The 16,959-nt window shown below is 43.3% G+C and overlaps 1 protein-coding gene across 1 annotated transcript in view; it reads right to left on the minus strand.

Annotated features, from left to right (window-relative positions):
• The window catches only part of NDST1 (N-deacetylase and N-sulfotransferase 1), a 233,821-nt gene that overhangs the window by 89,062 nt on the left and 127,800 nt on the right, over positions 1 to 16,959 (minus strand). The window contains exons 3-5 of the mRNA XM_082256097.1: positions 6,040 to 6,522; positions 5,858 to 5,945; positions 130 to 284 (exon numbers count right to left, since the gene is read on the minus strand). Coding sequence (XP_082112223.1) covers positions 130 to 284; positions 5,858 to 5,945; positions 6,040 to 6,522 — 726 coding nt within the window. The remainder of the gene's footprint in view (positions 1 to 129; positions 285 to 5,857; positions 5,946 to 6,039; positions 6,523 to 16,959) is intronic.

A 16,959-nucleotide genomic window follows, 5' to 3' on the forward strand; every position in this document is an offset into this window, starting at 1 on the left:
ACTCCACAGTCAGTGTTGGGGGAATTGGGTGGTTTTCTTTCCTGCAACCCGTGGTTGCAGGTAAGAAAATTGCATAATCTATGGCTTGCCTAAGAGTGAAGATCACCTGAAATGAAAACAGAGACTCACCACAGCAAATTTCCTGTTCAATGACATCTGCTCAGCCAGTACTGATTGGTTGTGGAAGAGGTGCGGTTGCATGTGACTCCACATATGAGGGAACCACCAGAACTGTTTGACATAAGACAGCAAGAGGTCATCTCCTTCATCTTCTGCATCAGTACCTGTGGCAACAATCCAAGGAATACATAGAATGAAATGTGTGACCATAAACTACCTATGACGCAAAGCAGAACTGATCAAAGAAAAATCTTCCTCATTTTTCCAGAGCTTATTGACAGACCAATAATTAAAAAGTGTATGTCAGGGCAAAAATAGGAAAAACAAAAAACATATGCAGTACATCTCTGCAATGCATGCACATTCCCCCATATTTTATCCCTTTGAAAGCCCTGCAAGTACAGAAAAATACCTGTTACTCTGCCAGCTCAGGCCCTCATTTTCTGTTATGAGTTGACAACACACAGGATGTTTGTGGACTGAATGGTATCACCCCTCCCAGATGTCTTAAGCCAAAAGTCAGCCGATTCAGCAGGAGCCAGGCGACTTTCGCTATATGTGTATACCTTTCTCTGTTCATCAGATGTCGGTCCAACGTCCCGCTTCTGTTGAATGGTCATGCTGGAAAACCAGAATCCGGTTAGCGTTTGCAGCCAATGGCTTCAAGCTCTGATCAGTGTATTCTGGCTGGGGGTCCCCCGTCAGAATACAATAGCTCAGCACGAGAGATTTGTGCATCACACATCTTTGTGTTGATCCAGGGATCTGTCAGGGTTTTGTTTTTTTCTTTCAACCAGTTAGTGTAATGAAAAAAAAAAAAAAAAAAAAAAGTGTGTACCCAGAATTATGCCAAAATATAGAACCCCCCCCCCCCCCAATCCTCACAACATAGAAATGAATTGCCCTGAAGTCCAAGATAAGAACTAGAAGGGCTATTTAGACTCCAAGAAGTGTGCACAGGACAGTTCTGAATTGCTGCCATGATAAACATGTGTTTTTTTGCAATTGTCAGAAAAAAAAAAAAAAAAACACTTTCAATGGTAGATTTAAGTCCTGGTTCACATTTGTGCGATGCGGGAACGCTGCGAATATGCAGCATGATCCCGCATCGCATCCGCACCTCTGGCAGTTCACACTGCCATATGCGATACGCAGAGGGTGTCAAAAGTTGACACCCCCAGTTGCGATCGCATCTCACAGTGCGATCTGCAAGTTCGCACAGAATCGGATCGCAGGAGTATGAACCACTATGCGATCCGATTCTGCTGCGGATGAAAAAAAGCCTCATGTGCGTGTATATTGCGGATGCGGTGCGAATTCAGCCATACAAAGTGTATGGCTGAAATTCGCACTGCACATGAGATCGCATGTAATTTAGGAGCAGTGTGCTCCAATATTACATGTGATCTCCGCAGTCGCACAAATGTGAACCGGCACTAAGGGTCCGTTCAGTTTTTCATCCGCTCAGTGACTTTTTTTTTTTAAACGGAGACGGATGCACTTTTGGAGGGTCTGTTCCGTTTGTCCGTTTATTATCCCATCCATTTGCGGATGATAAACAGAGATAATGTATGTCTATGGGATTGCGGATGACACCGCTGACAACCGTTTTTGCGTCCGTTACGTTTTTTAAAACGGAAGAAAAATAGGGTTCTCTTCCGTCTCAAAAAACTGAACTGAACAGAAAGAACGCAAATCTGATGTCAGTGGATGGTCATCCACTGACATTCGCAATCCCATTGACATGCATTATGTCCGTATATTACCTGCAAATGGATGGGAGGAAAAACTGACATACGGAACGCCCGTGTTAAAGGACCCTAACAGTCCAAAAGGGAGCAAATAAAGAATTAATGGTTAGTATTTACATATACTTTAACCACCTTCAGTTTTAACAAAGTTTTTATGCTTCATCTCTAACATTCAGACCCTTTTCCCCATTACTATGAACAACAATTATGGTCTGTCAAAACGCAGCTGATCCTGTGTCAGATGACACTTGCAGATAGTCTGCCCGGGTCTTACACTGACTCTATATGGTACAGTTTATTTTTGTTCAGCCAACCACCTCGATTGTGTGGATGGGGGAATCCTTCCAGCTGCGCTATTGAATTCTGACAGTGCGGGAGCTCCACCTATGTCAGAAAACACAGATTTACTCTGCTGCCACTGATCAAGCAACTTTTCTTCCAACAAGTCTGTTAAACACAAGTTGATAGATCAACATCTGTTGAGGGGCAGTGGCCACACATGGACTGAAAATTAAGACGGTCCCTGATGGAAAGAGCGAATCCATCTATGGCCACTTTTACAGTAAATGACCTTTGATTTGCAAATAACATCACTTACAAATTTTTTTTTTTTTTTAATAAAACCTATTCCTATTTTATCACTTATTAGCCCCTAGTTGACTCTAATCACCCCATCACCCCTAATGAACTCCCTCCTCCCATTAGCTATTATTTGTCTACGAATCAAAAAAGTTAATATTTAAAAGAAAAATTTATATATATATATATATATATATATATATATATATATATATATATATATATATACACACACATACATACATATACACACAGTGTGTATGTGTGTGTATATATATATATATATATATATATATATATATATTCTTATTGAGTTATTTCTTTACTTTTATTTCAGTGTCACAAAAAGAAAATGCTCAAGTTAACCAAAAAAAAAAAAAAGGCTTTTTGGGACAAATTATAAAAAACTTTATTTACATTAAAAACTACCAGTGTTGAAAACGAAAAAAAAAAACCAATTGTTGTTCATAAATTCCATGCAAGATAAAATTAGCTTTGCATAACGATATTACTGAAATAGAGCCTTGTTTTTTTCCCCAAAAAGCAATATATCTTAAGTACTGACAAAATTATCACCAAATAAGTATACAGTAATCCCCCGCTACATCGCGGTTCAGTTTTTGCGGTCCCGGTAATTCGCGGTTTTTTTTGTAATGTTATTTTACTATATAAATCATTAAAAATGAAATATTTTTGTGTTTTCCATAGCTCTTGCTATGTCTCTTAGTATCTTTTATGTGTTTAAATGAGTTTCTATTGTTTTAAAAGTGTGTTTAAAGACCTTAAAATGCTTTTACACGTACAGTGACAGTAAAAAAACATGCCTACAATGCATTTTAATAGGGTTTTTCTATTTCGCGGAATTTCACTTTTCGCGGCTGGGTCCGGAACGTAACCCCCGCAATGGAGGGGGGTTTACTGTATCTTTAGAGGAGATGGCAAAATTGTTCTGGTCCTATACCGGTAAAAGAGTTGGCATGGTTAATCAAAGTGCTAACAGGAGCGACTTTTAGAGCTTAAAATGAATCTTTCACTTTGCCATTGAGGGAAAAGCAAAAGGTTTCCTTGTTAGGGCATCCCCCAGTACTCCACTTCACAGTATCACGCTGTATGCCGGAGTGCTGCAAAATACCCGGTAATTCCGTGTATGGGGGTGCATGTCACTTTCTCCCCGAATTCTCAGTGCTTGCCTCTCCAGGCTTGGAAAGATACATGTGAGGGAGAGTAATAGGTCACTAAACCTGTGTAAAGCTTTGACGCGGACTAACAAAGCTTACACCGGGTTTGGAGTCAGTGCTCCCACACAGAAAAGAGCTGTGGGGGACCACAAGCAAAGTAACGGCAGGCTGTGAGGTGCCTTATCAAGTGACATATGCTCTCTGGTAAGCTGTAAGTAGAGAAGGTTACAAAAAAAAAGCACCAACCAAGCTTAGATAGAATTCCAATACATTTCAAGAAAGAAGCTGCTATATGGTGGATTTTTTTAAGTGCAGGGATAATCCTGGTGTTACTATTATGCCTCCTTTGCACAATAAACCCAAAAGATACTTACCCCTTTGCATCCATTACTTCAACACCAATAGGATCTACTGAGGAAGCTGTGAGTGAAACGCGTAGTGATCCATTGGCAATATATGCACTAGAACCCTGCTCTGGCTCGGACACGGGAGACTATCGCCGTTTCTTAGTTTATACGAATACCAGATCCTGGCATGTAATAGGTTCTTGTGCTTTGGGAAGATGTTATATAGCACCTTTTTACATATGTTGGTTTTAACCATTTTATTTTGTTGTAACCAATACATTTTCTATTTTAATACAATTTTCTGAGTACTGTATTTTTCCTCATGGGATTAATGGTGGCTACTTTTAAAAACCTATACATCTCTTTATATTTTTCTACTTATATATTATTTAGATGTGGTGCCACTCAACATGTAGTCACGTCTCAACATTCTATAAGATTCCAAGACTACGCATTGGGTCCCTTGACCTTACATGTCCTTACAGTTTCAACAACTTAAAGTGGAGTTCCACCCATTTTTAATAAATTGGATTACATAGATGTATGTAATCCACTTTAAAACGACTTTTACCAATGGAAAGTTTTTTTTTTTTTTGCTAGTAAATACCTTATTTTCTGCTTTATTTATCCTCTTCTCACTTCCGGGTCTGGTCGGCGATTACGTCATTCGGCAATTCGCAGTGTGTGCTGGGATGTATCTCAGGTCACAATTATTACACAGGAGATGAGCTGTACTGCGTGCTCTGCCCCGCCTCCGCCCCGCCTCCTCTCAGTGAGCTCAGTGAGGATATAATGCTTTCAGTCCTCGCTCACTGAGAGGAGGCGGGGCGGAGCATGGCCTCAATACAATACATTCAGTACAGCTCACTGAGAGGAGGCGGGGCAGAGCGCGCAGTACAGCTCATCTCCTGTGTAATAATGTGAGATTTCATGCCCTGAGATACATCCCAGCACACACTGCGAATCGCCGAATGACGTAATCACCGACCGGACCTGGAAGTGAGAAGAGGATAAATAAAGCAGAAATTAAGGTATTTACTAGCAAAAAAAAAAAAAAACTTTCCATTGGTAAAAGTCGTTTTTAAAGGGGATTACATACATCTAAAGTCACTAAGATGGGTGGAACTGCACTTTAAAAGACATACATTATATAAAGGTCGTTTTGGTGCACTTTAAATTTTTGAAAACCATGCCATATAAAATTCTCCTTTAAAGGACACACCTCCCTCTCTGGGTAACACAATGTTGTAGCTGTATTGTAGAAAACAAAAATCAAAGTAATATTTATTGGCCATCTTTTTTTTTTTTTTATATGAATGTACTGGCTCTTGTGTTACTAGAACCACCTGAAAAATACACTTTTGGAAACAATATACCGTATGTGCTCCTACCTAACATGGCAGAACGAGAGGGCAATTCTCTCTAAAACAGAGAAAGACAGCACTAATGGTATTTTTCTTAGTAGGTGAAAGGCGAGAACTTTGGTCGCGTTTTTGCTGTTTGCATCACCACTGAGATTTCCCCACTTCAATAGTCAGCAGATTAGAATGAAAGGGCATAGGCATCAATTAACACTGAACAAACCCTCACCCACCCTATACAAAACTAAAAATCAGAGAAAGCAAGAAATAAAATAAGAGATGGAGCAGGTGTTTCAATCAGGTCTATTTATATCCACTCTAGCTGCTATTTTTGACTTTCACCAAGAAGGTGGAACTCTATTACATATGATTTATTCTTATATGCAATATTTTGTATGTACCCAATAAAAATGAAAAAGCAAATACTCTTTTTTCTGTAGAAAGATCTACCGCAAACATACAGTAAGTATCATTTATTGAACAACCAAATTTTGAATGCCTAGTATATCTCTCTCACCCACCTGTGTGGAAGAACTTTCCAGAAAAGCCGAGATTGAAGGTGAAATTGGGGATGTGCGCTCTTAACTCATTCTGTGTATCATACAGTGCCTGAAACAAAATGGTTACAGTCACACACAAATGTAATCCAATTATATAGTCATAAGATGAAAGCTAACACGATCACCATATTAACTATACCTACCTTTACATCTTCTACTTTCATGCGAGTTCCTTCCTTCCCAACAAATATATCGTCAATATCAACCAGTACGTAGCGGTTGAGGGGAAGAGACAACCGTTTTCCAGTCAAGAATGACACTGCATCCACAAACACCAGCTTATGAAGCCAGAAGTTCAAGTTGTTACCAAAAAGCACCCTTTGGATGCCATCGTGCAGTCCCAGGTCCTGGACCACCGTTGTGTGGAGGGCTGCATCTACACTGAGATGAGGTATAGTCTCTGCTGACTTAGTCTTGGCCAGTAGAACTGGTTCATAAGTGGTGTGGTTGGACTGAAACACTGTCCAGTCTTCTCCTGGTAGGTCCCCTTTTTCCACCTGGTTGGGCTTGGTTATATACAAGAGAGGGGATTTGGGATTGATGCTGCAGTCCTTGAGGCCTAGATTGGAGTGAAGGTACAGGGGAAAGCCTTTCAGCTGGGCGCTAAGCAGACTGTTTTCATTGGCCTGTAGTAAAAAAAAGAAAGCAGAAATTTATGTTTAATGTCGATAAAAACCAATGCTCCTATATCAAAGAAAGGCTAAAGAAACGCCAGTTGACATTTTTTTTTTGATTGACAGTTAGAACCTTGATGACCACCATTACTGCTACGAATAGCAGGTTCCTTTTAAAGCTGAAGTTTAGTGTTTTTGGGGGATACAGCTCCAAACATATTAGTTACATGTAATGGTGTGTATAACATTATCTACAGGCTGATGCTTCTGGTAAAAATATTTCCTTCAGTACCCCCTTCACAGCCCTTGGACAATGGCCTTAGAGTGTGAGTTTTCAAAGCAGCTACTGCGTCTGCTAGTGTCAAGAGTTGTGCCACTCGCCCACCCCCTTCTGCCCTCTCCACCATTCAGAGAGCCTGCATTACTATTCTCATTCAATGTATTGCATCCTATGATTGGGCGGCGGAGATCCTGTAAATTATCAGCTCCTCCTCTATTTATACAACGCATTTATACGCATTTATACATGCATACCATTGTGTCTGTACACAGGTCACATAATGATGCTGTCACTAGTCAGCCAGCAAAAACACACAGACGGCCCCATCCATATGGGCTTAATCACAGAGATAGGTGTGGTCAGGGTGTTTTAGGTTGGCCAAACATTATACAATTTTCTTATACAATGTTCCTTTAGATTTACCAAAACCATATAATATGAGGTCAAACTTAAAGCGGAGTTCCACCCTGGGACATTTTTTTTTTATAAAAATACCCCCGGGACAGTCAGGGCTAGTGCATTCCACAATGGCTAGCTTCTGATCTGTCCCGGGTCGCACTTACCTGCAAGAAGAAATACTTACCTTGAAAAAGTATTGTCCAGCACTGCCATCTCAGGTGTGGGCAGCTTGAAGCCAGCGCGATCCTCTTCTGTATCCTCTTCCGTCTTCTTCGGTCCCATGATGCACTGCACCGGCCCCGCCGTCACTTACGGTGCAGCAGCGTCATCCCTGCACAGCTTCTGGGCATGCCCAGAAGCTGTTTAGCAAGGTATGATGGAGCCCGCACCGGAACTGACGTTGGGGCCGGTGCAGGCGCATTGATTCCTGGGAGCGATGACGTTGAGCTCCCAGGAATCATTGCAAGCCAAGAAGTGATGAATCGCCGTGGCCGCCGAGGGGAGGAAGAGGAAGTAAGGTAAATATATTTTCTTCTAAACCAGGTAAGTAAAAAAAAAAAAAATTGCGATTATCCATTTGTTTTTCAGGTGACCCGGAGCGAGAAGATGGAGGTAAGTTTAATTTTAGGGTGGAACTCCACTTTAAACACTTTTACTTGTATGCATTCAGGCAGGCCCTTGCACTACATAGTTGAAGGTAAATCTAAAGGAAATTGAAATAGGAAAATTGTATATTATATGGCCAGACTTAGAAACACATATAAACAACATAGTTAAAATACAAATAATTAAAATCCCATCTAGACAGTCAAACGGTAAATCGAACCTCTCCTGGGAGGATGGAGGATGTGTCCAGAGCATTTACTTTCCTACTAGTACCTGTCTACATATCACTCCAGAACTAAAAGGGATTGTTACTTAACACAAATACATGAATTAACTTATTTGCGTGGTAACACCCTTTTCAGTGTGTAGCGTTGATTGTCTATGGAGGAGTTTAATTATTTTGACCATTATTGTATGTATATACAAGTATACTTTTACCATGACTGCCCCCATCTCCACGATTAAGTGTGTAAGGGTGAAATGTGTTAGAGAGGGGTTCTCTCCATACGTTTGTGCTGGCTGAATAAAGTTTTACAACGGACAGCATCAGCGTGCAAGTCTGTGTTCTGATAGTGATCACGAGACGACGCAAAGGCAGGCCTCTTGATTTCCAATGGACATGCATCAGACCAAAACTGAGAAGGATTGAGAGGGGCCTGGGGCAGTGCCTTTACCCAGAATCTGCAAACTATGGAATACACAATGTTGCACATATCTGCAATATTTGCACACCAAAAAAACCTTTCATCAATAATTATATAATTTTATACTATGTAGTGCTATGGCAGGAAGCAAAACAGTGCCACTGTGCCTAAGGCCCCATGCACACAGGGCGTTAGAAAAAACGTACGTCAAAGTTAGTTCTGACGCCGGAAAAAGCAGCTGTAAAAACGTGCTTTCAGTAGCTTTTTCCATTGGCGTTATTGCACGTTTTGCCACGTTGCTTTTAGCAGCGTTTTTTTTTCTTCCATTCAAAATCAATGGTTCCCTATGGGAGCCTATTGATTTGAATGGAGGTCGCACCGCAACACCGCAAGTCGGATCCGACTTGCGGGGCGACTTGCGCTGTGAGAATCTTGAGGGAGAACACCACGCCAAAATGGGAAAAAAACGGCGTGGGGGTCCCCCCCAGGGTTCCAAACCAGGCCCTTCGGGTCTGTTATGGAATTTGAGGGTAGCCCCATGCCGAAAAAACGGCATGGGGTCCCCCCCAAAATCCATACCAAACCCTTATCCGAGCATGCAGCCCGGCAGGCCAGGAAAGGGGAGGGGACGAGCGAGCGGCCCCACCCCCCCTGGACCACACCAGGCCACATGCCCTCAACATGGGGGGGTGTTGGTGCTTTGGGGCAGGGGGAGCTCTGCACCCCCCACCTCAAAGCACCTTGCCCCCATGTTGATGAGGACAAGGGCCTCATCCCCACAACCCTGGCCGGTGGTTGTGGGGGTCTGCGGGCAGGGGGCTCATCGGAATCTGGAAGCCCCCTTTAACAAGGGGGCACCCCAGATCCCGGACCCCCTCCCTATGTGAATGGGTATGGGGTACACTGTACCCCTACCCATTCACCCCATAAAAGGCAGTGTATGAAAATAACGACAAGAGACGTTTTGGAAAGTTTATTAAAAATCTTCATCCGACTCTTCTTGTCTTCTCCTCTCCGGGGTCTTCTCCGGGGTCTTCTGCTCTTTTGCTGTCCGCCCTTCTTGTCTTCTCCTCTCCGGGGTCTTCTGCTCTTTTGCTGTCCCCCTCTTCTTGTGTTCTTGTCTCCGGGGTCTTCTGCTGTCCCCTCTTCTGCTGTCCTGGGGGGGGACCCCACGCCGTTTTTTTCCCATTTTGGCGTGGCGTTCCCCCTCAAGATTCCCACAGCGCAAGTCACCCCGCAAGTCGGATCCGACTTGCGGTGTTGCGGTGCGGCCTCCATTCAAATCAATAGGATCCCATAGGGAACCATTGATTTTGAATGGAAGAAAAAAAAACGTATAACGTGGCTTAACGCACGTTAAGCAACGTTATAGCAAAGTTATTCAGCTTTTAGCAGCGTCAGGCGTTTTTAACGCTGTAACGCTGGTCCTCAGAACGCGCAGGTGGTGGGTTCTTGTTGCAGCCTAAAAACGTCTAAGCCACTTACAGCTCAAAAACGTCTGAGTGTGCATGAGGCCATAGAATAACATGGAGGGGCGTTTTTAGGCTGCAAAAAGAAAACGCCTGACGCTGCTTACAGCGGCGTTAAAAACGTCCCGTGTGCATGGGGCCTAAAGGAGTAAGAACCAGGAACTGAAAGCCAGCACAAAAGTCTCACAATTAGAAATTGCTTATTCAACATTTAAGCAGAGTAAAATATTAAGGAAAAAGCAGCAATAAATACTACACATCTCAAAAAGAGCCTCATTGAAAATACAAGGGTATGAATTAAGAGATGAGAAGGTAAGCTAGAACTGCGCTGTTAGGCTGGGTTCACACTTATGCGAATTGGATGAGGATTTCCCTGCATCCAATTTGCATGACAGGAGACTGTAACCGGCTCTCAATGGAGCAAGTTAACACACCTCCGGGGCGGCCGTGGTCCGCACTGGAAAAGGGTCCTGTGCGTCTTTTTTTTTTTTTTTTTTTTTTTTTTTTTTTAAGCCCGTAGCGTGTGAAACACACTCAAAAGACTTCACCCGGTGCATAAAAAAGTGCACACACACAAACGTGAGGAACACAAAAAGTGCACAGGGTGTGCGAACAAATGGTCTTCCCTCCGAAGAGGTAGGACCCAAACCTCGATCCCCCGGGGCGCAAGACTCCTGACAGGGATTTGAGGTACTCATGGTCTGTCTGGCCGAAACCAGACTGACCCCGTTCTTCAGGGGGACTGCCGAAACAGCCCCCACCGAGTACTAAGTGGGGCTCCCCCGAAGGGAGACCCCATGAGAGAGGGCGGACCAAGCCAAAAGGCCATATCCACCCCCTCCCAAGACTCAAGGTAGGGCCCGAGGACCCACACCCTACAAGTCGTGCCAAGTGAAAAAAAAGTGATAGAAAAGTGACAAACCACAAAGAAAAGGCACACACAAACAAAAAGGTGGGGGAGGGGAAGTGGAGAGGTGAATTAGTGCCTAAGTGAAAAACAAAGGCAGGCCTTCCGGCCGGAATAAAAATTCCTCTGGTCGAAGCCAAAAGGCCTTGCCCAAGAGGCAGGTGCTTAAAAAAGTGTGCGTAGGTGCAGTGACCATGGTGCCGAAAAACTCAAGGCGAGCTGCCCCTCACCAGTGAGAATTAAGGCACCCCTGGGCTGCCACCCCAGGGGCACATACACTACGGGCTTTTTCTACCCCGGCCCAAAGGCCAGACCCGGTGTAGCCCTATCCTACCAGGAGGCATCAGAACTTTGGACAGCTTAGGGAGAACCTGCCTTCAACTGGGGACAAGCCTTTTGCAAGGCCAGATTCAACCCAGGAGGAAAGGCTCCCCCACCGCCACCGCCGTTCCTTACCAATCACATCCAGGAGCGGTACTAACTGGCCACGGAACCAATCCAGTTTTCTCGCTCCCTTCAAACTGGTAGGGGCGGACCCATTCAAATCGGAAGGCAACAGACCCATCCGGCTTTCTCTGACAGTGCCTACTTCCCGGTCCTCCAGTTACGTCTAGAGCGCCCCGGTTCATTTCAGCCCCTGCCGATACTAACCATCAGGGTCCATACCGACTGATAAGAACAGATACTACACTTGATCTTAGCCAAAAGGCCGAGAAGCGATCTGTCCTGTGCGTCTTTGGCTCAGTTTCAGGTCCGGATTCAAGCAAAAATTTAGACCGGATTCGCACCTTTAACAAAAAACAGGGACATACTGGATCCCCTGCTGCGAGTCACAGCTAGTGTGCACCCGGCCTAAATCACTCAACCCACTTAGATGATTGCACTGTAAAGATACCACCTTTCTTTGGCAACCTAAAAGTCACGCGATTTTGACTGGACTTGAAGCAATGCCTGTGTAATCTTGAGGTCTATGGACCTCAAAACGCATCCAAGTCAGACCAAAGTAGTGCTACTTTTAAGTCGTTGCAAGTTGAAGTCGCACAGATATGACCGGTACTCAATCATGGAGTACGACTTGTTATGCGACTTTGCAGTCCCAAGTTGCTGGACAAGTTGCACAAGTGTGAAAGGGGCCTTCCTCAGGGTTTTAGTCTATGCAATTAAGTTTTTGGCCCCTTGCAAATGGGCGTCACAAGTTCGTAAACATCAGCAAATTACGATGCTCGTTGCAAGTGGCCTAAGTACAAGCTCCAAATTTAGAGACTTTCTAAAAGTCAAAACCTGAAATGGCCTCGGCAAGCCCCCCCTATATGACGGTACTCAGGCCTGGCAATTGGATATTCAAGCACTCAGCTGTGGGGAGGCAGACAGGAATGTCATGCGACACATTTCTGAGCCACTTAGATGTTTCTCAAGGTTCCAGCATAGATCAAGCCAGGAGGGGAGCATAAGGAATTTAAAGCAAAATCTATTTTTTTCGCATCCATCACTCCCAACCCCCTCTAACCCACCCTGCCTGGTGTTGCGTTTTCCTTACCTGGTGAAGCAAATTATGTTTTCCAGAGTCCTCCCCCAAACCAGGTCCTTTAACAACGCAGTTGGAACCTGAAAGGACCAATAATCTATCGCAGGATGTTAAACCCTCACCGGCCAGTCCCCTTTACTCCCCTTGGTCTAATGCCAGCCTCTTTTTGGATCCTGAGAGAACCCCTCCAATGGCTAGCCAACAAGAATTGAGAATAAAAAAAAAAATACACACCCCCAAGGAGGGCAAGTCCTCTAAACAGCAGCCTGCAAAACTTTGCGGCCAAAGGAAGCATCCGCAGATGCAAACACATCCACTTTATAAAACTTTGTGAATGTGTGCACAGTCGACCAGGTGGCCAACTTGCAAACCTGCAGCACTGACGCGTGATGACGAAAGGCCTAGGAGGCACTAAGCGCCCAAGTAGAGTGCACCTTGACAGGGAAAGGAGGAACCTGACCCTTAATAGAATTAGCCTGAACCACAGTCTGATCCATCAGAAAATGGTCACAGCAGAAGCAGCCAGCCCCTTGCAAGATCCAGTTTGCACCTGGAAGGAGGATCCATTCAGGAGCTAAACAGAGAGGAAAGAGACTCAGTGCTGAATGAGCATGTGGCCTGGGCTTAAAGAATACGTCAACCCAAAATGTCATGTTCCGGATATGTGCCTGTTGCCTGGATTCTTTCCTAGGTGTACATAATTTAAATGGATACCAATATTTATAGGTAAAGTTGATTCAGGGAATATCCGATTGCCTCTTGGGGGATCAGGAAGGAATCTTTTCCCCTGCTGCAGCAAATTGGATCATGCTTTGCTGGGGTTTTTCGCCTTTTTCTGGATCAGCTGCGGGTATAGGTTTGTGTATTGGGGATTGTATGGTTGGGTTTTCTTTACCATTTTTTGTTTTTTATTGGTTGAGCCAGATGGATTTATGTCTGTTTTTCAACCTATGTAACCATGTAATTATATGAAAATGCATCCAGTTCTCTTTGTATTGCTTCCTTTGTTCCCGACAGTCACTCTGCGTTTCTATCAAACGCTGACCACACTAGGCACAACAGCACAGCACGGGCAGTGTTCTGGCTGTGCTGGAAACTTGTCCTGCGCTACTCCAATAATTTAAACTTGTCCTGTCATACCCCCCTCCTTCCTCTCCCCCCTAAACAGCCATTTACTGGGAAGACCAGTGTTCTGCAGCTTCGTCTCCGCCAGCTCTCTAAGATCCTTGTGCAGCTGAGAACAGAGGGTATGCGATCACTTATAAAAGGGGGGGGGGGTATGCATAATGTTTTTTTTTATATGTATATTCAAATGTTTCGCCTTTCATTTCCATTTTAAACTGAATAGGTTGTTTTACAAGATGAGATTTTACATATACTTTAAAGCAGAAGTAAACTCAGCCCATCAAAAGCTCCTTCTCATTAAAGGCAGTACAGTAAAGCTTTAGAAAACTTTCTGCATTAATGTTAAGCCCCTTCATGTGTCTCTTATTTTCTAGGGTTGGGAGAAGCCAGCGCCATGTCAGCTAATGTCTTCTGAGTCCGCAGTGCACTCTACTTCCGCCCTTTCTTCTTGTACCGGCTGTAATCTCGCACATTCGCACTGATTGCTTAATCAAGTCTCGTTTTCGTGGTGGATACTATGGCAACCGTGTCCGCTCTCTGCTCCTGTGTGCTGTACTGTGTGGCCAATACTTACACCCCTTGTGACGTTGCGAGTCACATGGGACGTTTTAGGAACTTGTGAATGGGAAATCTTGCGGTATCTTGTGCCATAGAGAGAGGAAATGACAGAGCCACGGCAAAGGACAGACGGCGCGATGAGGGGCGTGCCGTAAACAGAGGCAAATATGCGCATGCATATGGTAACGTAAGTGCAAACTGGGAGTTAGAAAGGTAATAAGAGGTAATTGCTGTTTTCTCTTGTTGTGCAAGGTTACTGTTTTGGCATCCCCCGCCGAAGGTTCACTATGATCCATACAGACGGTTTGCAAGCTCAGTCTTTATAAGGATACCCTGCCAAGGAAATATATTGATGTTAAAGAAGTCCCATTGCAGAGATTTCCCTTCACTTCCTGTCCCATAGCCAAACAGGAAGTGAGAGGAAATCTCTACAAATTAAGGAAGTTTCTTGGGGACCCCCAGGTCACCAGAACTAGTGTCCCCATTGGAAAATTTCCCCTCTTACTTTTCTGGGAGCAACCCAAAATTTGGGATTTTCTTTTATATTTACTTTCAATGATAACGGTAAACAGGACAAATAGTGAGGGTGAATCTCCTTAACGGGGGGGCACAGACAGCAATAAAAACTATTTAGGAACACAGGTCTCTGTGTTCATCCAGCAAGTCCATCCCCCACACAGCTAGAAAGCACCCCCTAGAGATACACATAAACCTTTGATCGCCTCTGGTGTTAACCCCTTCCCTGCCAGTGTCAGTACAGTAACCATGCATATTTTTAGCACTGATTACTGTAATAATGTCACTGGTCCCCCCAAAAGTGCCAGTTAGGTGTCTGATCTGTACGCCGAAATAAAAATCCCCCATCGCCAAAATAACTAGTAAAAAAAAAAAAAAAAAGACAAATCTTTTCCCTAGTTTGTAGGTGCGATAACTTTTGCTCAAACCAATCGATATACACATATTGCGATTTTTTTTTTTTACCAAAAATATGTAGCAGAATACATATTGGCCTAAAATGACAAAAAAATTTGATTTTTAACCACTTGCCGACTGCCGCACGACTATATACGGCGGCAATCAGCCCCTCACAGGCAATGTGATGTATGGGTACGTCACTAGCCTGTGAGGCTCTAGGGAGCGAGCGCACGCCGCCGGAGGCGCACTCCCGCTCGCTCACGGACCCCCCGTGCGTGTGAGCGGCGGACCCGATGTCTCACTCGCGATCATCGATTACACCGGGAGAAAGGCAGGCGGCTAATGTAAACAAAGCCGCCTGTCATTCTCCCCTGTGTAACAGCAGAGATCATACGGTCCTGCTATGTAGGACCGTAGATCTCTGCTGTTACATCACTAGCCACATCCAATCACAGTAAGAAACACGCCCCTAGGGACACACTTAACCCCTCCTTCTCAAATAAAGTTAACCCCTTCCCTGCCTCCCTGTGTCATTTTTACAGTAACAGTACATATGTATAGCACTGATTACTGTAGTAATGTCACTGGTACCCCCCAAAAGTGTCAAAAATGTCCGATCTGTCCGCTGCAATGTCGCAGTCCCGCAAAAAAAAAAAAAAATAATAATCGCAGATCGCCGCCATTACTCGTTAAAAAAAAAAATGACAAAAATCTTTCCCTTAGTTAGTAAACGCAATAACTTTTGTGCAAACCAATCAAAATACGATTTTTGCGATTTTTTTTTACCAAACATATGTAGCAGAAAACAAATTGGCCTAAAATGTTAAAACGTTTTTTACATTTTTTTTGGGGAATTTCATATAAAAAAATTGAAAAATATTGTTAATTTTCCAAAATTGTCACTCTTTTTTTGTTTATAGAGCATGATCAAAAAATCGCACACGAGATCAAATACCACCAAAAGAAAGCTCTGTTTGTGGGAAAAAAAGGACGTCAATTTCATTTGGGTACAGCGTCGCACGTACGCGCAATTGTCCGTTAAAGTCACGCAGTGCCGAATCGCAAAATAGGCCCTGGTCAGGAAGGGGGTAAAATCTTCCAGGGCTTAAGTGGTTAAATTAGGAATGTTTTATAGCAGAAAGTAAAAAATATTGTGTTTTTTTTCAGAATTGTTGCTCTTTTTTGCGCAAAAGAGAAAAATAAATAAATAAATAAAAAAAAATCGCAGAGGTGATCAAAATACCACCAAAAGAAAGCTCTATTTGTGGGGGAAAAAATGACTTTTTATTACCATTTTATTTGGGTACAGCGTCGCATGACCATGCAATTGTCAGTTAAAGTAACGCAATGCTGTATTGCAAAAAAAGGCAATTAAGGGGGTAAAACCTTCCAGTCCTTAAGTGGTTAAGTACAGGTGAGTGTGGCTTTTTTCTGCTTGTTTTCTGAATATTCATTTCAACCTGCATTCAACTCCTGCTGGTATTTTCCCAGTGAATTATTTAGTACAGGTACACTTTAGGACTGCTATCTTATGACCATGGGGTAAAGCGGAGTCAGAATACTGCCAATTATAGTCTGGAATTATCCTGCATTTAATTTGGAATTTATTTCATTGAGCTACATAAAATAGTCTATAATATTGAAGCGTAAAAAATCCACACAGTTTTCCAAATTATCTACAAATTAAAACTGAAAAGACTTGATTGCGAAGTATTCATCTCTTGTGCTGTAAAACCGCTAAATAAGAACTGTTGCAGCTAATTGCCTTCAGAAGTCACATAATAAGGTAAATGGAGCCCACCTGTGTACAATTAACGGTCATGGGATCACAGATTACATGCACGTGTCTCTGGAGGGTCTTACAGTTTTGTTAGGTAACATATTTAACCAAATAGAATCAAGAAGAATATGCTTGGAACTATAAAAACAAGTTTAAAATAAAGGTCCTGAAAAACTGGGATCGGAAATGGGTTATAAAAAAGAAATTCCAACTTTTGAACATCCTCCAGAGCACCAGTATC

Source organism: Pelophylax lessonae (genome assembly GCF_965119305.1).
Source record: "Pelophylax lessonae genome assembly, chromosome: 4".
Classification (NCBI taxonomy): Eukaryota; Metazoa; Chordata; class Amphibia; order Anura; family Ranidae; genus Pelophylax; species Pelophylax lessonae.